Raw genomic sequence first — 24,912 nt, forward strand, 5'->3', positions numbered from 1 at the left:
CATCGGGGAGGCTTATTCCAATCTGCTCCTGTGACAATCGCTGTTACACTACATGTTTTTCTATAACTTTTTTAGATACCATTGTAGGCTTCTGCTTAAACCTCTGTTAAAATCATTGGGCCATCACAAATGTAGACAGGACTTGTTCCATCTGCAACTATTGAACACACCCACCATTTGCTATGGGGTGTGCTCCTTTATAAAAGCAGCAGTTAGAACTAGGAAAACTATGGAGGGTCTGCCCTAATGAAATAATATTTATCGGCTTGCCGGTTTTCAAATTCTGTATTTTATGTCTTTTATCCTTTGTTTTACATTTTTTATCCATTTTATCTGGCACCTTGCACTTTAAATAAATAATGATTAATGTTTGATTGCTTTTCGTCTTTTATGGCCATAATTTGGCTGCATAAAGATTAGTTGAATGAGTGGTCAAATTGATACTGATCTGTTAGGAGAAATGGTGTCAAGTAAACGTGTCTTAGCCTCCAAAATGTTCTAAGGCAGAGGACTTTTTTGGGCGGCTGACAACACAGATGACCTTTATGATACACTAATGACTCAAGGGGATAACGCTTTGTTAAAACTAAGTATTATGGGTATGTGGGACACGCTAGAAAAAACTGCTGAAGAGAGTCGAATAGATTCTTTGGGAAAGGTATTACACTGGGATTTAGAAAATCAAGTTTAGAGTCTGACTTCACAATTAGAGAAAGCAAACCAAAGGTTCTAAAAGCAGAACAATTCAAGAAGAAGCTTCGTCAGATAAATATATTTAAAAAAGATAGCATAGGGCCAAGCTCTGGCAAGACTGCTACTCCTCAGAAGTCTGATACGCTCCATTTTTCGGGAGTCTCGCCTAACAACGGGAGGAAGGGAAGCAATTATGCATGATCTCTGCTGCTTGCAGGAAATGATCCTTCACTGAGGCACTTTATTGTAATTTCTAGCTGAGGAGCAGACCATGATTTGGACAAGGGGTCAAGTATACACATTTTCTAGATGATAAGCAGAGAACTGGAGCTGTGTGCTTTAATCCAAACTGCTCACCAGGGCTGTGCCAGATCAAGAAAGAATGCAAAAATTCAAAAACAAAAACAGGCAGGATCACTGAAGTAGCATGGCACTTGGCCATAAGGGGTATACGTACTTGTTATTTGACTGTTCGAAAGTAGAAAGAGGTGGAGTTGAATTCAATTCAGTGAAGAGTGCAACTAATGGAGGGAACAATTTTGTATCCTGAGTACACCCCTTAAGGAAGATAATAGCTTGAAAAGGAGGGAGAAAAGGGACTTCTGTAAGCAGCATCTACATAGCTCATGAGATATGGCTGGGGCAATAATTCAGATGGAGCAACCACGAGGAATCAGGAGGGGCAGAATGTACGTGGGCTAGAGCATCAACGCCAATCTGGAAAACTAGTGAAAGTATCTGCACAGAAACAAACACAGGATGTGTGTGACCTTTATGCATGACGCAAACCGCAGGAGACACAAAGGGGCATGTTGGCGATCTGTCTGGAGTGATTAAAGCATCACTGGAGAACTAGAAACGCTGAGCATTACAAGGACTGTTTAAAGGAAACACAAGCATTTGGAGTCGGGACAAGGAAAAGAAGTTGAAAAGTGAGAAACGGATACAAGTAGAAGATGAAAAAGAAAGCAATAAATGTTATAGACATTCCAATGGTGAATAATTAACACCTTGTAGACCAGAAGGCAGACAATATTTTGGAAGGGAAAAGGGTGCAGTCACATAGACATCACACTGGATGTTGAAATATGATCAAGTGTTTGACAGTATGTCAGTGTTGTGAAGTAAAATCGTGACAGCTCCGTATAGTCACTAGGGAATTGGGAGAAAAGAAAAAAATGTCATTCATTAAGCTAGAGTATTTCGGAATAGTTTAAGTGCTGAGAGGAAACTGTATGTTGTTGATGCACTAATTCAGTCCACGAGGACAAAAAGTGTATATTCAAGTGCTTGATTTGACAAATCAAAAGGATTAATTGCATTTGAGATGTGTAAAAAAGTTATAAACTATTTACTAGAGAACGTGAAAGATTTCATTTTGGGAAGAGATTACAGAGAAATGGAGACTCTGTTGAGGAGTACATAACAGAACTAGGAAAACTGGCAGCAACATGCAAATTTGATGCTAAAGAAGTCAGTATCCGGGATCCATTCACATTTATTTGTAAAAAATAAGAAAATTACAGGTTAACTATGGATGAAGGGCTGTCCCTAACTCAATGAAATCATTGTGTGGATTAAAAAATTTGAACATGGCATGGTAGGTGTGGTGGAAATAAAGAGAAGCAATGGACAAAGGAAGAAAAACATATGATAAGTTCAACATAAGGGATGAAGAGTGAGCTGGAACAAAAGGAACAAATGAATACAGCAAAGACCATACATACATTTCAAGGAAAAGTCTATAAGTGTGGAATTGTTGACCACATGACCCAAAGTAACACGCGTCTAGCTGTTGAAACGATATACGTGAATTATGTATCCAAGTATCATTATGCAAATAACCGTAGTGAAGGTACAGTAATGAAATAAATTAAACTGATGAGGACGTGGAGAAGATAATACTGCAGGCGTTAGAGAAGAAATAAAGAGATCTTGTTGATAACTTGTTTATAGATACCTGTACCTCTATATATCAATGCTGCGCTTTAGAAACAATTAAATCAACCAGTTAAACTTTCAACGGCCCTCTTCTGAATCACAGTGCTCCACTGTGGCAACAGAAACAGACCGATCAAACTGATTCAATAGTCAAATCCCCAACTGTGCCATTTTTATACCATCCCGTATGTTCAATACATGCCTTTGCATTTCTTCAGAAGATTTGTACATTGTATAGTTGTGATCCAGTGTAGGATACACATTATCTAAGCTTATCCCATGGAACCTCGTATTAGACTACAAAACTTGAACAAAATCAAAAATCTCAAAACAAAATGCATTGAAAATTTACAAGTTCAGAACTTTTTCTGTGCAATACGATCCATTAGATTGTGGACGACAGTTGGTGTAAGTAAAAGGGCAAATGACATGTTGCAAAATGATGACTTATCCAGGCTTAAGTCAATTTTATTAAACATATAGAGGCACATGTCATGCTTCCTCTGAATAATCTGTTTTATTTTTCAATCAGACAGTCTCTAATTTAAGAAACATTGAAAGACGCAGTCTCATTGAGTTATGTTAGTTGTACTTTTTGTAAAGGAAGCTATTCTAGGAGAAATCCAATGAAATACCATAGAGAAACAAAACACAATCTGTTTATTCCAGGTATTCTCATCTCATATGTTGTAAGTTCTCGTACATGAGTCGACCTATATGGTGTCTTTGCATATCACTGTCTATGAAACTCATTCTGGAGTCTATCCCTCCGTTCATCAGAATTGGTTTCTTAGGTTAAGATCACGCACATGTGAGCTACACAAATATGAAACACAGCCCTGAATTATAATTCTGCCACATTCCACCAACCAGATTAGGTGTTTAGCGTAGAGGTGGAGGATCTCTTGCCAAACCAGTGGCAGATGTCTCACCTCTGCTCCCACTAATGGGCTGCCAGGCACCAGTCATATCTAAATGGACAATACTCTCTACCCGATTCCAGCATCAGGGGCAAATTAGAAAATCTGGCAGTGAGCATGCAGGCTCAGACCTTCTGATAGCTCCATAACCTACCTCATGATGGCTTGGAGCCATTAGTGTTTCTCTACAGTGAACCGACACACATAGCCTACAAGAAAATCACAGGAATTAGCTGAGGACCATAGAGAAGTTCAAGTGTCACCTCTACCCATGAGCTAAAGGGATTTGTCTAATAGTTGGGATACCCTTATCCTTCTGCTGGAATCAACATACAGCAGCATGAGTGGATCCCACTGGCGTCCCCTGTACCGGGCGTTCTCGGCTCATGGGGATGAGGGGAGGGTATTTGGAGAGGAGTAACACCAGTTAAAGTAGAGAGCACTAAAACCACTGAGTAATTTAAAAAAAAACTAAAAGAGAAGTAACAAACCACTTTATACTAACATATAGTAAAGCTTCCCTCACGACCTCTTTTTTTCAAACAAACAAATTAATTTCAAACAAGGAAGAGAGTAGGCCTAAAAACAATGATGCTACACACAAAATATTTTTTTATAGTAATTTTTTTGATAATTTTGATTTTTATTGTTTAACTTTTTTCAGTTTGTCTTAGATCAACTTAATCAATTTCTTCTTTTCACATTTAAATAATATTTAAGAATCACTGGTTAAATTCATTACAGTGACATATCACTGTAATGAATTTAACCAGTGATTCTTAAATATTATTTAAATATGAAAAGAAGAAATTGATTAAGTTGATCTAAGACAAACTGAAAAAAGTTAAACAATAAAAATCAAAATTATCAAAAAAATTACTATAAAAAAATATTTTGTGTGTAGCATCATTGTTTTTAGGCCTGCTCTCTTCCTTGTTTGCAATTAATTTGTTTGTTTGAAAAAAAGAGGTCGTGAGGGAAGCTTTACTATATGTTAGTGTTTACTTCCCCTTTTTCCCTGACCTGAAGTTCATTTGAAGGGGGTCCCATTTTCTTGCTGTACAAAACACTTTATATACAGCATATTCTGTAAGACATGAAAAATACTCATATGTTTTTTGTACTGTCCTACAAAGTGGAAGACCAAATGACTTATACAGTCGGAATGCATGGAAACATTGGGTCATTCTTCTATCTATAACACAATTAAGTCAACTTGATACACAATAGTGTCAGCTATCCGCACATTCATACTGCATAAGAAAGCACACGCAAGCTCTAGGTTTCAATTGGCTTCTATTTCAAGCGGACGAATTTCATATCATGCACTGCATAATTATTGGGTTAACATTTCACATTCAGACACAGGCAAAACAATTTTTCCCAGTATTACATCTTTTCGGATTATCACATTTTGCCACAATAGTGCTGATTTCTACATATTTCCACATATGTGGATTTAACAAATACCAACAAACTAACAAATCAGAATTCTAGATAACCCGACTGTTGGAAAAGATTAGAACTTTACTACGAAATCTTAACTATGGGTAAAAGATTCGTCACTATCCCAGACTCACTGCTACTATGGCGCAATGCTTGCCAGGCCAGAATTATACGGTTTTCAACCTACCTATTTTCAGATCTGACCATCTTAAGTGCACAGATATTGTTTTAAGGCTCAGCTGGAGGACAGGAATGAACCACAGTTTCACACGTCATGGAGCATTTACCAGGCGTTGCCATGTCAGATTCTTATCTAGGAGTTCATTTGTTCTATAGTGGACAGTTGCCTCACTCCCATACCGATCACCTTAACAAGTGCGGAATAAAGTCAATGTTATTCACACTTGCAGAGGAGAAGCCTTGTTTATGAGTCTGAAGTCTAAATAAAAATCCATGTGAGCTGGCTAGTTGCATAAAACCTAAACGAAGGGTGCCTGCCTGCACTGTGGTGGAGGGCGGCATTGTCATGAGCTCTTTCCAGGAGCACTAAGCACTCTCCATGAACCAGCACCCATTTGTTTACCAGTAGGAACAAAATGTATTCCTTAGAACATGGTGCCATCACTTTAGGCACATCTTGCAGACATCACACTGGTCAGTTAACTCTAGAAAGCACCTTTTGATAAGCATCTGCACGTCTCATTATGTTCCATATTGGTGCCAAATAAAAAATACCATCAGTCACAGCACAAGCTGCTGAGCTATGGAACACAACGCCACGATACATTTGCAAAATTCATAGACCTCTAGGGTTCCAGGAAAGCCAATAAACCCAGATTCTTTCCAACTGCACCATCTAAAAGAGACACTGGGTAATCTTGCTGCATGGCAACAGCCAATTCACATATCCCTAAACAATAAACTAGCAGCACATGCAGTAAGAAATAACAGCCATACCGGACTGGTATGGCCATATAAGGCACAGGAAAAATACATTTCTGAGATTGAGAAAACTGTGCTGCTGCAGCTGTGTAACTTTAGGGGGAACATTTCATTTTGAAGAATACAGCTAACAAATGAGATTCTGGGCCCTAGTCAAGCTACACTTAATTGGATAGTCAAATTTCCATCAGCCCTATTTCAAGATGTGGATATGTACAGACAAGAAACACACTTGCTCTCTTAGCAGATCAGATGACAAAACTTACTTATAATGTTCACAGTGCTGTCAACCTCTGTTTTTACTTCGGAGCAAGGTTCAATGTAGCTATAATTAGTCTGACACACTCCATTAGTCTCTGGATAAGTTGAGTCAACTTCTTCCTGCTAAAAAAGTATAAATAAAAGGTGTTAGGCTGGTTCCCCACAGGTCTAAAGAACATATAGAGAGAGCATTATGGCATTCAACCAGAACAACTATATCTTTAAATTAGGTATCTGTATTGCTTATATACAATGTACAATGCAGAGAAATGAAAGCTGGGTACAAAGATATCGAGCACATAATCTCAAACATTCACAACCGCAAATAGGTATGCATTCAGGAATACAGTTGGTCTACATACGGGGTCACTGTTTAGAAATTGTTTCTGATTTCGACTAAGACTCCGATTCAGTAACAAATAGTTTCTTACCTGTCGGTGTAGTTTTGCAGCTTGAAGATCTTTCTGGATTCACTATGCTGTGCATTATTCCGCGATCTGGTGGTTGGGTCCGGATTTTTTTTTTGTAGCCCAGGTGGGCGACGACGTCCTACCATTTGGTGCACCTCTCGTGACGTCGTCGTGCTTCCTGCGGAAGTCCCACCTTTGGGGCGCCATCTTCGGGTTCTTTTTTACTCTCGTTTTTTTTTTTTAACCCTAGGCGAATGATTAAATTATATGTCCACTTTTCTGTAGTATTTCATTCCTTCTGTACTTCTCTGTTTTTCCCTCTCTTCCTCCAGCCTCATCTTCCTGGCGGAGGTGGGTGGGTTCGCTAGTGAATCCAGAAAGATCTTCAAGCTGCAAAACTACACCGACAGGTAAGAAACTATTCGTTTTGCAGCGTGAATCTTTCTGGATTCACTATGCTGAGCATAGACTTTGTAGCGGTTTGTTATCTTTGTGGCGGCTGGGTGGTAGATGAGCGTTGGTCGTTGAATATGTGTTGAAGCACCTTCTGTCCTACTTGTACTTCCTTGTTCATCTGTATGTCCACGCAGTAGTGCTTGGTGAACGTGTGCACCGAAGCCCATATTGCCGCCAGGCATATGACCTGAATGGGCGTGTTTGCCAGAAAGGCAATGGTTGCCCCTTTCTTCCTTGTGGAGTGAGCTTGAGGCCCCTCCGTTAGCTCCTGTCCTGCCTGTTTGTGGCAAAACTGTATAGTTAGTGCAATCCATCTAGCAATGGTGCCCTTTGTCACTGGTCTCCCCATGAAGCTTGATGCAAAGGACACAAAGAGCTGCTGAGTTTTTCTGTGCTCCTTGGTCCTCTCAATGTAGTGCATCACCGCTCTCCTAGCGTCTGGAGTGTGTAGAGCATTTTCTGCGTTCGAAGTTGGGTTTTGAAAGAAACTCTGGTTCAAATGGAATGCCGACACGACTTTAGGCATGAAGTGTGGGTCCGTTCTCAGGACAACCCTGTCCTTGTGTATCTGTATGTAGGGCTCTTGTAGCGTTAGTGCTTGCAGTTCGCTCACCCTGCGTAGCGAGGTTATGGCTACCAGAAATGCTGTTTTCATAGTCAACATTTGCATTGATGCCTTGTGTATGGGTTCAAATGGTGCTTTCATAAGCTCCGTCAGAACCACGTTGAGGTTCCATGCCGGCGGCGGCAACCTTTTAGGTGGCGCGATTCGTTTCGCTTCTTCCATGAACCTCTTTACTACCTGCGACGTTAAGAAACTTCCACCCTTCTCCCCTCTTGTGTAGGCTACTATCGCCGCTAGGTGTACCCTTAGGGAGGTGGAGCATAGGTTACTTTTCAGAAGGTGCGTGAGGTATCTCAGCACTGTTGAGTCCTTTGTCATTTTATTCTACAGGCCTTTTTTGCCACACCATATTGTAAATCTTTTCCATTTTGCACTATAGCATTTGCGTGTAGTTGGTCTCCTTGCCTCTCGCAGCACTCGCATAGTGCTTGGAGGCAATCTAAGGTCCGCAAACTCTAACTCTTCAGGAGCCATGCCGCCAGGCTGAGGCTTTCTGGCTCTGGATGTAGAACCTCTCCGTTCTGCATGGAGAGCAGGTCCTTTCTTCTTGTGAATCTGTGGGGATTCCCTTGAGCCATTTCTAGAATTTGGGAGAACCAAGTCTGCCTTGCCCACCGTGGTGCCACCAGGATTAGTGTCATGTTGCTGGTTCTGCATTTCTCGAGCACCCTGTGTAACAGTGGTATCGGCGGAAAAGCGTAGGCAAATGTCCTTGACCAGCTTATCCATAGGGCATTCCCTTGGGATTGCTGATCTGGTTGCCTGGACGCGAAGCTTCGGCATTTTGCATTCTGGCGTGTTGCAAACAGGTCTATTGTGGGAGTTCCCCATTTCTGGAAAAGCTTCTGCGTTTCGTGCCCATTGAGCTCCCACTCGTGTGAAGCTGAGGTCTGCCTGCTTAGCCAGTCTGCCTCCACATTGTCCTTCCCTGGTAGGTGAATCGCTAGCAGGTCTATCTTGAGAGGTATGGCCCATCTCCAAATCTCCTGTGCCAGAGTGGAAAGGGGGAACGACTGTGTCCCACCCTGTTTGTTGATATAAAACATGGTTGTGGTGTTGTCCGTTTGAATCAACACTCTCTGGTTGTACAGGTGCTTCTGGAATGCCTTCAGGGCTAGCAGGACAGTCTTCAATTCCAGGTAATTGATATGTCTGACCGCATCTGCCGGAGCCCACAGACCCCTCACTCTGAGTTGGTCCATGTGTGCTCCCCATCCCCTTTGAGATGCGTCCGTGGTGATGGTCACAGTTGGGCTTGGTGGTGCCAGGCTTTTCCCTGTAGTTATGTTGTCCCTGTTCCACCAAGTTATCTCTTCCTGCACTGCGTGCGTAACAACCACTAGATCTTCCCAACTTCCGCTTGCCTGTGACCATTGCTGTTGTAGCCATTCTTGGAATGGTCTCATGTGAAGTCGTACATTTGGGACCAGGTGGATACAGGACGCCATCATCCCCATGATCTTGCTCACTGTTCTCACTGTCAGAACTCGCCCCTTCTGGTAGAGGCTCGTCTCCCTCAGTAGGGCTTCTGCTCTCCTGTCGCTGGGCACGACCGTCCTGTTTATGGTGTTGATTTTTGCTCCCAGGAAAATCTTCACCTGTTCTGGCTTCATTGATGACTTCCCCCAGTGTATGGAGAACCCCAGGTTCGTCAGTGTCTTTGTCACCTGTGCTGCGTGTTTCTCGCACTTTTCGTGGGTGTTTGCTTTGATCAGCCAGTCGTCTAGGTAAGGGTACACATGAATCCCCTTCCTTCGTAGGTATGCTGCGACTGCCGACAGGCATTTCGTGAATACCCTTGGTGCTGATTTTAGCCCGAAGGCCAGGGTCGTGAATTGGTAATGGTCCTGGTTGATGCAGAATCTTAAAAGTCTTTTGTGCCTTCTGTTTATTGGGATGTGCAGGTAGGCATCCTTGAGGTCCACGGTGGACATGAAGTCTCCGTCCCTTATTTGGGGCAGCACCTCCTGTAGTGATGTCATTTTGAACTTTTGTGTTCTGATGTATTTGTTTAGGTATCGCAGATCCAGGATGGGTCTGAGATTTCCGTCTACTTTTGGTACCACGAAGTAGTTAGAGTAGACCCCTTTGTTCCTTTCCTTGTAAGGCACTGGCTCGATGGCTCTCTTTTCGAGCAGCTTCAGTGTTTCCTCTCTGAGTTGAGCAAGCTCCTGACCTGAGCGTTGCCTTCGTTTTGGTTTTCGGTTTGGAGGCGTCCCCTCCAAGTCCACGCAGTAACCGTGTTGTATGACGTTCAGTATCCACTTGTCCGTGGTTATACGTTGCCATTCCTGTAGGTAGAGGCCCAGCCTTCCGCCTACGGGTGTTGGATGTTCGTAGGCGATTGGGTCTCTTCCCCCCCTCGTTGTTTTTGCATTGCGCCTCACCCCTGGGGGTATGTTGGGGGTGAGCGTGCCCATGCGTGCCGAGTCACTTCGATGAGGGTTGGTCACTCCCTCGTCTCCTTTGGCCACGTCCGGTTCCCCTCCCGCGAAAGGACTGGCCCCTTGGCTGGTACTGCCAGTTTTGTTTTTGCTGACCTTGCTGGCCGTGACTTTCACCCTGCTGTCCTTGCTGGAACGTCTGGTGCGATGCTCCCTGCTGGTTACCCCCTCTACCGTAGGGTCTTCTAGTTGGAGTGCCTCTTCTCATCCCCCTGAACTGTAGGGCCCCCATGGACCTTGCCGTCTCGTTCTCTTTCTTCAGCTGGGTGAGCTTTTCGTCCACTGTCGCCCCGAACAGTGTTTCCCCGTTGAAAGGGGTGTTTAATATGTTGCTCTGCACCTCCTGTTTGAATCCAGAGATTCTCAGCCAGGCCTGTCTTCGTTCGGTGATCCTATGGCCATTAGTCTGCTTGTTTGCAATTTTAATGCATGAGTTGGCTATGTTTTTACCTGCTTCCACAAGGTGGGATGCTCTTTGGCGGTACTCTTCAGGGAGGTGTTTGACTAATTCCCCCATCTCGTCCCAGTGCTGGTACTGGTGTCGATTGAGAAGCGCATTGGAGTTTGCCATGCGCCAGTGCATTGCAGCGTTCCTTTCGACCTTCCTTCCAGTGCGGTCCATTCTCCTGCTTTCCTTATCGGGGGTGGCCTGAGGTCGCTGGCACGTTGGCCCTTCTCCTGGCCGTGGAAGCGATGATGGAGTCGGCAGTGACCGCTCCCTTGATGTAAGGCGGGTCCAGGGAGGAGTGCTTGTATTTCTTCTCCGTCCTGGGCGTGATGGACCGGCATGTTGCTGGCTCCTTAAAGGCCTCCTTCCCCTGGTTCATTACGCTTTGGAGCATGGGAAGGAACTGGCTCCTCGTCTGAATAGGGAGCAGGGTCTCGAGAAGGAAATCAGCTTTCGGCTTCTCCTCGTCCAGTTTTACCCCAAAGGCTGCTGCAGCACTCCTGACGACCATATTGTACACCCCGATGTCGTCTGGCGGCGAAGGCCTCGAAGGATACGTGTCCACGGGCTCTTCGGGATTTTCGGCGTCGATATCTTGCCAATCCAATTCGTGAGTGGTTGATGGCGCTGAGCCGTAGAACGACTGCTGGTCGCCCTCCTCGTCTTCGCCTTCATAGTAGGTGCCTTCTTCCTCCTCCTCAGGATCTCTCGGCAGCCCTTCGAAGTAGAATTCGTCCTGTTCCTCGATCTCGACGACGTCCGTCGACGGAGTCGTTGGAATTCTGAATTGTTTCAATTTGGCGTCGAACTCCTTCTTCCTCTGAAGGATGCTCTCCATCTCCGCCTCGAGCCTTCTCTTCTTCTTCTCTATTTCGGAGATGCTTTCGACGTCGACCGCGGCTCTTTTCGACGGAGCTTGTGTCGACGCTGGCTTGTCTTTCTGCATTGAACGCCCCGCTTCGTGGGCTGTTCTCGGCGAACTCAGCCTTTCGGCGTCCTTCGGCACCAGGGAGTCCTTCTCGCAGGATCCGCTCGGCCTTTTGTCCATGGATCCACCCTTGGTCGTCGAAATTTTCGGCGCCGGTGCTCCTTTTGAGGACTTTGACTCAGATTTTCGAGAGTCTGTCTCGGGTTTTCGAGGGTTTTTGAACTCGACGATTCTCTTACCTCATCAGGCGTTTTCGTATCGGTCTCTGCGACCGTGAAGACGTCGGGTCCTTCGGCGATGTTGTCCTCATCGTCGGTGGAGAGGCCCAGATCGTAAAGCGATGGGGCCTTACCCCTGCCTTCCATTCTGAAGTTAGCTCTTCTCTGGCGATCTCTCACCCGGAGCGTCTTCGGCGCGAAAGCTGAACAGGCGTTGCAGTCCTTGCTCGGGTGGTCGATCGGTAGGCAAAAGTTGCAGACCGGATGCTGGTCCTTCTGCGGGAACTTGTGGTGGCAGTTAGGGCAGAATTTGAATGGTGTCTTGTCCATTGCGCTCAGAGCCTCTGAGTGCGCATCTTCGAAGGGCGTTGAAGAAAATTCCTGGGAATTCTTCCTTCTTCGCGTCCCGGATGTAAGTTATTCCTTCTCGACGAAACTCGCGTTTTCTCCTTCTTCCTTCGATTGAAATCCTGGAGCTTCTCGATGACGATCCAGACCCAAAGGCGGAAAAAAGAATCTGAAGATGGCGCCCCAAAGGTGGGACTTCCGCAGGAAGCACGACGACGTCACGAGAGGTGCACCAAATGGTGGGACGTCGACGCCCACCTGGGCTACAAAAAAAAAAGAAAGACTATGAATCCGGACCCAACCACCAGATCGCGGAATAATGCAAAGCATAGTGAATCCAGTGAATCCAGAAAGATTCACGCTGCAAAACCACCATACTTGATTCCAATCACATGGCTTATGAAAGGACTGGAGACTATAAAAATGTAACGTGTGGCATCAAACATTTGTTTAGATCAGTTTGTGGACAAATTGTGTAACTAAGGTTTTCAATGATGAGATCCGATTGCACCTTCTATTTGTATTGCTTTTTCCATATTTGAATCACTCGAGAAATTAGTGAATATTTTTGGACTGAAAAGAAAATCTAATGGTAACCGAACATACCCATAATAAAGGTGTACCCTTGAGATCTGCAAGTATAAAAGGATGTTAAGCTCTATGCTGGGTCAGCACGACTGTAAAATTAAAATCACGGTGAGTCCAGAAGGCTAACATAAGCCTACATTTCTTTGCTCTCTTCATGTCAAGTTTATATTGCGGTATTTAAAAATAAATGGTCTTACCACCAACTGAGAAGTTGCAACTTCTTGAACAAAATGTATTTGTGGTAACTTGAGCTCGGAGTGTGAAAGTTAATTCATGCTACTTTGCTCAGACTATTAAAACTTAAGAAATAGTTAAAATAGCAGAATAAAGAATTAGGGGGCTACAAGTCCAGGACAAGAACTGTTAGATAACGGAAATCATACATGTAGGAACACGCGGACGACAGGGCAACGGTTCCAATGAAGGCAGATCTACTGTGGTAAGAAACACATCTTTCCTTGCATGTACACAGGATGTTTTGTGTTGTTGTAATACTTTGTATATGGCAAACGGATTGCACTTGTCACTTGAACGGGAATTAACCTATTTTGTAACTGAGACTTTCAGCATTATGCTGGAAAATTCGGGAAGAAGAAACTGCTGAAAGGGTAAAGAACATTCTGGAAACAGCAATAGAAGTAATTAAAAGGAGCACTGTGCCACTGGACCTTTACTGCGTGATCTGTCTATGTGGAGTTGCTGCCGTGTTCTAAAGAATATCTCTCTTCTGTTGCATGAAGGATTGCTGCTGAAAACGTCTTCAACCTCTGAGCGAAATTGTACTTGATTTAGTAAGTCTTAGTTAGGGTTAGTATATGCAGTTCGGCTCTGTAAACTAGGATTCTCTATTCTGGCCATTAGTCGGGTCATTGGTTGAACTATTCCTAAAGAAGACCGATCATCATTTACTATTTTCTGGATATATTTTCTGAACATGCAGAATATTTCCTGGATAGGACGGAGTGAAAGTATTCTGCAGTTCAATATATGCGTTTGTCTCATTTTATTCATGTAGTTGTCTTTCGTTTCTTTTTGTGTAGTACTCCAAAACACAATTTAGGCAGAGTAGTTAATTATTTTCTTATACAGTTATTTTTATTCAGCTACTCAAGATTACCCCAAACATACAAGGTTCTAGTTTGCCCCTCTAGCCTGTAGGGGTTGACTCTTCTCTATGTATTTTAGCAGTAGTACTAGCGGTGTTAACTTCATTGGGACAAGTGGTGTATGAGGCGAGAAACAAGGTCAATGTAAACTTTCAATAAGATTCAACATAGCTTAACACTGGAAATCAGAAAAATATAGGAGGAAGTTAAGAAACCAAGGCTCTACTATGCTCCAAGGATCTGAAATGCCCTTCCAGACCATGATCTATCCCTTCTCCAGTTTAGAAAGTGACTACAAGTACATCTCTGAAGCAACAACTTTTCATGGGGTAATCTCTAGATGCAGATCCTGAAGAATTTCCGCATTCCTCTTTCCCACCAGCGGCTCAGTCACTTCCAATGCTCCTTCTAAATCTCTCTTGAACACCTTTTCCTATGCACTAAAAGCCTCTGCCTCTTGTCAACACAATAGCTGGCTGTAACTAAGGTTCTAAATGCCATCTAAAGTAGAAGCTTATAACAGATATTGATGGTACCACAGAGTTGATTCCACAATTTCCAACTCATAGGCGTATTATAAAGGCAACCATCAGCTTAACTATGGCCCAGCAATAGATCGTCTCTCCGGGCAGCTAGAACGTTGGATTTGAATTGCCGTTATCTATAGCAGGTCGCTTGTGATAGGTGCCACTCCCCTGGGTCGGATTTCTTACACCTGGCCTGGACTTGCCCGGGCATAGATAGCGATTGGAACCGGGTCTACGACGCCTTAGGCGAGATGCTGGGGTCCCCGCTACGTCCCTCTCCTCTGCAGGCCTTACTGGGATACACCCGGGATATACCCAAGTCGGATCGTCGCTTTGTTACTTGCGCGCTACTGTTTGCTAAGCACCGTGTGGCGTGTCGATGGGGGCGGGGGAGGAGTCCTAAGTTGAAGGAATGGTTGCGGGATATGCTCACCTGTCAGGAAAATGTTCTTCTGTATGCTGAATTGTTGCCGCCTGCGTCCCGCCCCCTTGACATTTGGGGGCCCCTGACGCGGTACCTCGCTGCACATGAGGACCGGAGATCGCCCCCTGTTACTGCCGAGGGATAACGATTGGACTTATGTGCTGGGCTTGGAGAGAGGGCTGGTTTTCCCCATTGGGCATAGACTGCTGGACAGAGGGGCCCTATCGTGGGGAAGGACTGCTATGACCAAGTGATTGACTCAAGTGTACAATACTCAGTGGTACGTTGATATTTCTAGGTCTCCGTCTATGCATAAGTGTAATGTTCTCTGTATTTTGCTGTATAATCTCAAAATAAAGAGTTATAAAAAAATTTAAAAAAGATAGTCGTATTGCCCCGGTTTTTAGGTCTCGCCTGACCCAGCGCTTGCACTGGTCTGGCAAGACTTTAAGTACAAGCTTCAAAAAATGCTACCGCTGGCTACAGCTTGCAGTGCATGTGTGCGCGCTTATGAACAGAGGCGCCATATGGCATCCCTCATGCTCATTAAGCGCATCGCTCGCCACGCGCTTGATCACGATCACCACTCCCTTTATACACTCCCTTGTTTTTAGGTCTCGCTGAGTCAGCGCGCATGCGCTGCTCGGAGAGACTTTAGTAGGCGAGTTTTCAAAGAGCTGCTGGCTGGCGACAAAATTGCGTTCACGCAAGCGCGCGCCAACCGCCAGCCTTCAGCGCCATCTGTCTTTCCTCTTGCTTGCTCCCTGCCTCCGCCCCTCCCCCCGCCTTCGCGCTTACAAGCGTTCGGGATTCTCCCAGTGGGTGCATCTCCGTCAGGCAATATCATGCCCACCTTAAATGTACCTTCCATCGCTGCCTCAACGTGCTTTCTCTTTCCACAAACTCGATGTTTGTGTTCCTTTATTTTGAGATGCTTTTAGTATTACTGTTTTGTGACTTAAGGAACATTAAGGAAATGTTACCGTGAAACTGGACAACGTTCACAGTGTTGACTGCAGCGGCTGCTGCTTCATGTCCGTTGCACCATTTAGGGAGTCCTTTTGTTGGCGCTTTCATCAGGACATGACGAGGAAGCTGGAAACTTTTGGCACATTCTCTTTAAAAGCACAGCATGTTGGCGACTGTTTAGTCGATTACACCTATGTTGTGCTTTCGATCTTAAAGCGCTATGGTGGGTGCAGCAGTTATAACTCATGAAATATGGGGTGCAACTCACAAAGAGGAGGTATGTTTGAGTGCACACTGGTTGCAATCAAACTCTTAAGATGATGGGCTGCGTGTATCCATTATCAGCACTCAATCTTCGCTAAGTGATCTAGTTTTGTTTTTGTTGTTGTGTCAATGCTTTGCTGCGCCCGTTTGACTTACAACGTGCATTTTCTTTCGCAAAAACTCGATGTTTGTGTTCCTTTATTTTGAGATGCTTTTAGTATTACTGTCACACACACAACCACACACACAACCACACACACAACCACACACACAACCACACACACGACCCCAACCACACAACCACACACACAACCAACCAACCACACAACCAACCACACACACATCCAACCACACACACATCCAACCACACAACCACACACACACACACACAACCACACACACACACACACAACAACACACACACAACCACACAACCACACACACACACACACAACCACACACACACACACAACCACACACACAACCACACCCACACCGGGAGGAGACCACTGCAGCAGGACCTTCGGCTCGATCAGGACAGCAGAACCACCGGAAAAGGAACCCCTCTGCATGACCTGGGCAGAAAGAAGTTGTCACTGGAGACATCGTGATCCTATGAACAAGAGTGTCAGCAATGATCTAATCCAAACTGTAAACTGTGACAAATAAGGATTAGTTACTTACCTGTATTCCTAGTTCTCTACCAGAAGTATCCTCATCAAAGTCATAAGCACTAGAATATTCCCGCCCATGCGCGGGACCCCGGAAACATAATCATATATGTGACCTACATATATGCATCTCCACATATATATATATATATATATAATAAAAAAGCAAATGCATCCTTTCACAACCAGAGCTAAATAATGCTGTAAGTACTCCCCTGTATATTATAAATAATATATCTAATATAAACAATATATCATAAAAACAGGGAAGAAAACAACAGCAAAGTATGTTTGACAACTGTTTTAATGCTTAGCATTTAGCCCAAAACCTCAGATAGGACTGAAAGCATTGACAGCTCACAGGCTGCATAGCAGAAAACTACAGCCTAGAAAGGCTAGAAAGCTAACTCATAGCAACATAGACAAAACTGGCACCGGGCCTTTAAGGCAGCCATGACCCCTAGCTTCCCATCATGCCTCAGGGGTGTCAGTTAGGTCAGTTGTTCTTTGCGGTGACACAAAAGCCATGACACAAAGAGTTGACAATTCCTTAAGAATAAGGATCCTTTGCCCGGGGAGGCGGGAGGGTTGCTTATGACTTTGATGAGGATACCCCTAGAAGAGAACTAGGATTACAGGTAAGTAACTAATCCTTCTCTTCCAGGGGATCCTCATCAATAGTCATAAGCACTAGAATAGAATAGCGAGCCTCACCTCATCCACTGCGGGCAAAGGATAATAATAATTAACAATCAAGCTCAGACAACTAAACTTGACAATTCAGACATTTCTCTTATCTGAACAGATTTCTCAAGGAGGCCTGGTCTACTTGAGTATCCGCCCTGGAGTCGGATTCAAGACAATAATGCCTTGTGAAAGTATGCACAGATGTCCAGGTTGCTGCCTTGCAAATTTCTGCCATCGGAACGTCATGCAAGAAAGCTATTGTAGCTGCTTTCCCCCTAGTGGAGTGTGCTTTAGGTGACAATAGGGGTTTATTTGCCAGCTGGTAGGCCACTTTTATACAGGACACTATCCATCTGAAAATGGACCTTTTGGTAGCTGGCAAACCTGTCCTCATGGAACCATCATTTAAAAACAATTGCTCCGATTTTCTTATGACCTTCGTTCCCTCTAGATAGAATTTAAGCAATCTCTTAAGGTCTAAGGAATGGAGTGACCTTTCCGCAGGTATTGCGGGATTGGGAAAAAAGGACGGCAAGGAAATTGACGGATTAACATGAAAATCAGATACAACTTTCGGTAGAAAAGCAGGGTGAGTCCTTAATACTACTCTGTTGTGGTGAAAGATAGTATATGGCTCTTTGAAAGACAGCGCTTGGATTTCGCTTACTCTACGCGCTGATGTAATCGTGACTAAGAAAGCGGTCTTCCATGTCAAATGCTGCAGCGTGGCTTTATGGATGGGCTCAAAAGGAGGACCCATCAATCTAGAGAGGACTAGATTCAACTCCCAAGGAGGAGAAGGAGGCCGAACAGGGGGATTCACTTTTTTTCAACCCCTGTAGGAAATCCTTGACCACCTGTTGTTGAAAAAAGGAAGGCTGGTTTGGAGACTTTATGTAGGCCGTAATGGCCGCTAAATGTACTCTGATTGATGAATACTTCAAACCTGATTTAGCCAAGTACAGGAGGTAAAGAAGAATAACCTCTTCTTGCCCTGTGGTTGGATTCAAATGATTACGAGTGCACCACAAGTAGAACCGTTTCCACTTAAAGGAGTACGAAGCCCTTGTGGAAGGCCTCTTTGCCTCCTTTAGTATATGCATACAGTCCTGTGGTAAGTTCAAATGTCCATATTGCAGGACCTCAGGTGCCATGCTGTCAAGTTCAGTGAGGGAAGGTTGGGATGTAGAATCTTCCCGTCCATCTTGGTCAGTAGGTCCGATCTGCAAGGAAGCCTCCTGTGGGGGTGCACAGACAGCTGTAATAGGTCCGAGTACCACCACTGCCGAGGCCAGTCTGGGGCTATCAGGATCATTGACATGTTGGACCGGATGAGCTTGGATACCACCTTCGGAATCAGGCAGGGGAGGAAAGGCGAATGCAAATATTCCGGACCAATCCATCAAAAGAGCATTCCCCTTCGTCCCTGGAGGCGAAGGCATGGCATTTTTTGTTTAGATCGTCTGCAAACAGATCTATGGAAGGCTGCCCCCACTGATGGAAAATTTCTGCCACTACTCCGTCGTTTAGCACCCAGTCTGGCTGATCTTCGAAGTGCCGGCTGAGTGCGTCTGCTCGCACGTTTCGTTCCCCTGGGAGGTGCACCGCAGTGACAGAGGCCTCGGGCTAGAAGCCAATGCCATATCTATTGAGCTTCCAGGGAGAGAAGGCGAGAACGCGTACCACCCTGTTTGTTGAGGTAATACATGGTGGTCGTGTTGTCTGTTTGGATGAGGACTGAAAAGCTTTCAGAGCTAGATGGACTGGTAGGATTGCTCCTGGACGGACCACCGCCCTTGCATCTGTAGGCAATCCATGTGTGCTCCCCATCCCTGCAGAGATGCATCTGTTACCAAGGACTGGGTTGGAACAGGTTGATGGAAGGGGACTCTCAAGAGGTTCTGTGGACGAGTCCACCATAGAACAGACGATTTTGCTGCTTGTGAAAGCACAATCCGGTCTTCCCAGAGACCCGTTGCCTGGTTCCACTTGTCCTCCAGGTCCTGCTGTAAAGGCCTCATTCTCAGCCTGGCGCTGGGAATGAAGAATATGCAAGAAGCCATTGATCCCAATAGGGACGCCACTTGTCGGACCGTTGGGCGTTTTGTCTGGAGAAGAACTTCGCACTTCTGTCGAATTGATAAAAGTCTCTGTTCCGAAGGAAACGCTCTTCCTAGGTTTGTATCTAGAACGGAGCCCAGATAATGGATCACCTGTGTAGACTGGTGAACCGACTTCTCCATATTCACGTGCAGGCCTAGCCTGCGGAGCAGACATAGACACACTTGGAAGTCGCTCTTTACCTGCTAAGGAGATGGCCCTTTCAAGAGCCAATCGTCCAAGTACGGATATACGAACAGTCTTCTTCTGTGTAGAGCCGCCGCTACCACCGCCATGCACTTGGTAAAGACTCGTGGGGCAGATTTTAGTCCGAAGGGCAACACCCTGAACTGGTAGTGACTGCTGCCAACCACGAATAGCAGAAATTTGTGATGACGGGGAATTACAGGAATGTGGAAATACGCATCCTGGAGATCCACTGAACACATCCAATCTCCTGCCTGCAGATGTGTACATATTTGATGAAGTGCCAGCATGCAAACTTTCTCTTTCAAGATGACTTTGTTCAGCGACCGAAGTTCCAGGATAGGTCTGAACTTGTGCTCCTGATCTCTTTTTGGTACAAGGAAGTACCTGGAGTACACTCCCTTTCCTCGCTGAGAGTGGGAAACCTTCTCTATGGCGTTTTTTTGCAGAAGAGCCACCACTTATCGTTGTAGTAACTTTAGCTGGTGAGGACGAGATCTTTTTGGAGGTATGTACTTTGGAGACACTCGGAAACGTAGTGCGTATCCATTGCGCAGTATACTGAGCACCCAACTATTTTTTGTTATGTTGCACCACTCTTTCAGAACACTTCCTCCCACTGGAGTGGGCAACGGCGTCAGAGGAAGCTCTGGTTCATTGCTTTCATTGTTTTTGCTTTGGGACCACTGAGGGGTTGAACCCTCTGTTGGTATACCTTGCACTGGTTGGGTCTGTATTTTCGTCTGAATTCCTTTTTCTTTTCTTACCCCCACCGCCTTCAAAGTGTCTAGCTCGGTTTTCATTCGAGCCATCTCTTCATCTGTGTGGGATCCAAACAATGAACAACCAGAAAAAGGCAGGTTAAGGATCCTCAGCTGAGCATCCGGTTTAAGAGCTGTAAGCCTTAACCAGGCAGACCTTCCTGCGCAAATGCCATGCGCATACGAATGCGCCGATAGAATGGCACCATCCGCTGCAGTGCTAATCATTTGATTAGCTACCAGGGTCCCTTCTGTAATGACTTCCTCAAAGTCCTTCTGATCCTCCTTTGGTAGCTTCTCTTTGAAACGATCCAAAGAATCCCATAAGGATCTGTCGTACTGACCTAATAAGGCTGCTGCACTGGAGACTTTATGCGAAGACGCTGCAGAACCACAAACTTTTTGTCCCCAAGAATCCTGGGACTTACTCTCTTTATCCGGAGGGACCAACGCATGTGCAGAGACTGCGTGCGTTTTACGTGCCGCTGCGACGATCACTGAATCCGCAGGCGGATCTGTTTTCAAAACCACCGGGTCTGCATCAGCAGGCTTGTATTTCTTTTGAATTCTGGCCGGTGTAGCCTTAATCGCTGAGGGTGTTAGAAAAATGTCCATAACTGGTTCCAGAAGCCCAGGAACCAGAGGTAGCAACTGGCGCGTAGCAGATCTTTGGTGCAGCGTCTCGAAGATCACTGTTGTTGCGACCTGAGGGGTGGACATTTCAATGTTCAGTTTCTGTGCCCCTCTCTGCAGCACATCATGATATGTGTTAATGTCATCTATCGGAGACACTCTCGATTGAGGGCTGTCCGATAGAGTAGGCGAATAGTCCCTCTTAGAGGAGTGGTTGCAGGAAGACTACCATAAAGGAGACCTGCTTTTTCGGTGATGAGACGTAGAAGGCCTGCGTTCCTTAGATCTTCCTGCACGGTGCCGACGTACCGGCGAAGGCGATCTATCCACCTCCTGTACCAATCTTTGTAGAAGGGATCTGTGGATAGGGCTTGTGTATTCTTCCTTCCTTCTCGATGCTCCCGCCAGAGTCTTACTCCAGTGATGGACTGGTAAAAGCCATCTTGGGGATAGATGTATAGAAGGAGAGGTCCTCCTCTGATGGGATAGGGACCTCTGTCGTGATCTCCTCGAATGATGTTCTGGGGACGCAGATGGAGAATGCGTCGACGGACGTCTCGAGGAATGAGAGGATGAGTGTGTCGAGGCCGATTCAGTCACTAAACCACTGAACCCTCTTCAGATCTATGTGATGTGGGTCTTGACATCGAGCGTATAGCCCGCTCCGACGGAGCCCTCCTCGGCGTCGATCTAGATCTTCTTCTAGCCATTGAAGCTCGACCAGGTTCTGGGAGCGGTCTCGGCGCTGACTCCGCTTGTTTCGACGGCGAATGGCGCATCGACGACGGCAATGCACTTCTTCGTCTCGACGTCGAGCGTTGTGGGATCGACGGCGCAGAAGGACTCCCTCTCCTCGACGCCGATTGTCGGTGGGATGACGACGGCGGAGGGCTTCCGGTTCTCGACGTCGATCGTCGCTGGACTGACGTCGGCGGAGGGCTTCTGGTCCTCGACGTCGATCGTCGCCGGGATGACGACAGCGGAGGGCTTCTCGTTCTCAATGCCGATAGCCGCCTGGTTTGCGACGGTGGAGAACTCTCCCCCCTCGAGGTCGAACGTCGTCTGAGTGACAGCTACTGAGGGTTGCCAGTTCACGACGTCGAACGTCTACCCAACGTCTATGGAGGTCTGCTGATTCTCGACGCCGATCGTCGCCGGGTTGACGTCGGCGGTGGACTGGAACTCCTCGACGCCGATCGTCGCCGGGTCGACGGCGGAGGCTCCCGAATCCTCGACGTCGACGTTGAATGTAGGGACGTCCCTTCATGCCTGCGTTTTCTCGACGGCGAGCCCGCCGTCGACGGTCGTTTCTTAGATGTATGCCCCTCCGGTGGCTGTTTTCTCAGCGCCGAGCCCGACGCTGATGGATTTTTACTCCTAGAAGAGGATCTGGGCCTCTTGGAGCCTTTTCTCACCGGAGACCTGCCTCTGGAAGCCTTTTCTGCCAGCCCATAAAGACGTATACGCTCACTGTCTTTCAAAGTTCTTTTAGTGAGAGACTGGCAATGAGGACAAGTCTTGGGAACATGATCTTTAGGCAGGCAAAGAATACAGACTGAGTGAGAGTCTGACCTGGCCTTCTTTTTTCCACAAGAAGGGCAGGGATCAAAAAGGGATGGCATTTTGAGTGGAAAAAAATGCCAAAATTAGTCTGAAAAAGTAAACACCTTACTTGACTAGATGTAAAACGTCGAAGTAAGAAAAATTTTCCTGAAAAAAGTAGATTATTTCTGAATAAAACCAGAAAAGAGTGGAGCTGTGTAACCAGGGAAGGAGCCGGAAAGAACAACTGACCTGTCCCCCCTGAGGCATGATGGGAAGCTAGGGGTCATGGCTCCCTTAAAGGCACGGTGGCAGTTTTTTCTATGTTGCTATGAGTTGCCTTTCTAGGCTGTAGTTTTCTGCAATGCAGCCTGTGAGCTGTCAATGCTTTCAGTCCTATCGGAGGTTTTGGGCTAAATGCTAAGCATTAAAACAGTTTTCAAACATACTTTGCTGTTGTTTTCTTCCCTATTTTTATGATATATTGTTTAGATTAGATATATTATTTATAATATACAGGAGAGTCCTTACAGCATTATTCAGCTCTAGTTGTGAAAGGCTGCATTTGCTTTTTTATTATTTATATATACATGTATATATATGTGGAGATGCATATATGTAGGTCACATATATGATTATGTTTCTGGGGTCCTGCGCATGGGCGGGAATATATTAGTGCTTATGACTATTGATGAGGATCCCCTGGAAGAGAACAAACCTATATATTGCAGTACCACAAAAACAGCAACAAGCATTGGCATAGCCAATAGGTCTCGCCTTTGAGACCATTTAAGTGTTTTGCCATGCAACAGTTATTGTTGCACCAAGGATATTGTGCTGCATAACTAAATACTTATAAGGTCCCAAAAGCGAGACCTATTGGCTACGCCAATGCTTGTTATATTTGTTTTTAAACATTGCCATCCCACTCACGTGTCCTTTTTCAAAACACTCAGGGGATTGTTGACACGGCTCATCTGGGCGGGAGGGCAAGCGCGGGTGGGCTGAAAAACACTCATTCAACCCTTCGAAAGAGGAGGGTTCGGAGTGCCCTATTTCTACTTGTATTATCGAGTGGTGCAGGCGCATTGCGCATACTTCTGGTACCATCCGGATGCGCAGCTGCAGTTGCTTAAACCTGAGCACACGCAGGCCTGACCATACCCCCATACCCCCTCTCCACCATCCTCCCGCGCGGGCTTAGGAGAACACCAACCGAGATTCATACCCTGCAAACTACGGACTGGGCCTGTGAGCGACTTCGTAGGTATCTAGGGGCCGAACACCTGTACACTCCGCATTTGCCTGTTAGTCAACCCCTGGCTAGCACCCACGACAGAAACACGGACGCAGCGGGCGCTCAGCCGCTGTCAAATACAAACCATAGGAGACATGTTTAGGGATGGGTTATTACGTACAGTTGCTGATTTGACGGGGGATTGAGACGTAAGCATGCTAGATCGTTTTTTAATGCACAGAACACGAGTAGCACTGATCAGGGCACAGCGCCCTGAGACTGGGGAGCCTAGAGAATTCCCCCCATTACCCACAGTCAATACTGCGCCAGACAGAGTACATCTAGTGTCCAAGTTATATCGGCAGGCACAGGCACTCCGACCAATTATAAGCGGTGGAGCCCGCTCTGCCTGGGAGAGGGACATAACGCAGCCTATGACGGAAAAGATGTGGTCCTACTGCTACGAGCAGAAACAGCTACTGTCAAATAATTATAAGCATAAGCTCCTGCATTTCAAGTACCTACATAGGATTTATGTCACCCCGGTACTGCTTGCAAGGATGGACAGTACGAAATCAGATTGCTGTCAGAGATGTGGGAGGGCACCGGCTGACTTTATACATTCAGCATGGAATTGCCCTGCTTTACTGGCATATTGGGAGGCGATGTTTGGGCATCTTGAGCAAATGGTGGCGGTCGAGCTCCTGCATGCACCCTTGCTGGCCTTATTGGGGTATGTGCTGCCATTAAGCCCGGGGATACAACGTTTCACTGCAATTGCACTACTGCTGGCTAAAAGGCAGGTCTCCCTGAACTGGGGTGGGACCTCAGCACCTCTAGTGGGGGCTTGGCTCCGAGATATGATGTATTGCGACACGACTAGCGACGTTTATGCATCTCTATTACCGCTATCCTCATGCCCGAAAAACATTTGGCAACCACTACGATGCTATTTGCTGCTGCACCCAGAACTAACCGATTAAAATGTATCGAATGATGATGTAATTGTAGGATTAGCCAACCGGTTCTGTGAATCGGGATCATCAGACTGTCTTTTGTTACAAGAGCCTGTATGGTTGTTTTATAGTTAATTGAAATGGAATTACTGCTGATGTA

At 45.8% G+C, this 24,912-nt stretch overlaps 1 protein-coding gene across 2 annotated transcripts in view; it reads right to left on the reverse strand.

The window, feature by feature from the left end:
• Positions 1-24,912, reverse strand: part of IRF2 (interferon regulatory factor 2) — a 348,737-nt gene that overhangs the window by 160,505 nt on the left and 163,320 nt on the right. For both annotated transcript variants that reach the window (XM_085641901.1, XM_085641900.1), the window contains exon 6: positions 6,209-6,326. In XM_085641901.1, coding sequence (XP_085498027.1) covers positions 6,209-6,326 — 118 coding nt within the window. The remainder of the gene's footprint in view (positions 1-6,208; positions 6,327-24,912) is intronic.

This window comes from Triturus cristatus, chromosome 2_2 (assembly GCF_964204655.1).
Source record: "Triturus cristatus chromosome 2_2, aTriCri1.1, whole genome shotgun sequence".
Taxonomy (NCBI): Eukaryota; Metazoa; Chordata; class Amphibia; order Caudata; family Salamandridae; genus Triturus; species Triturus cristatus.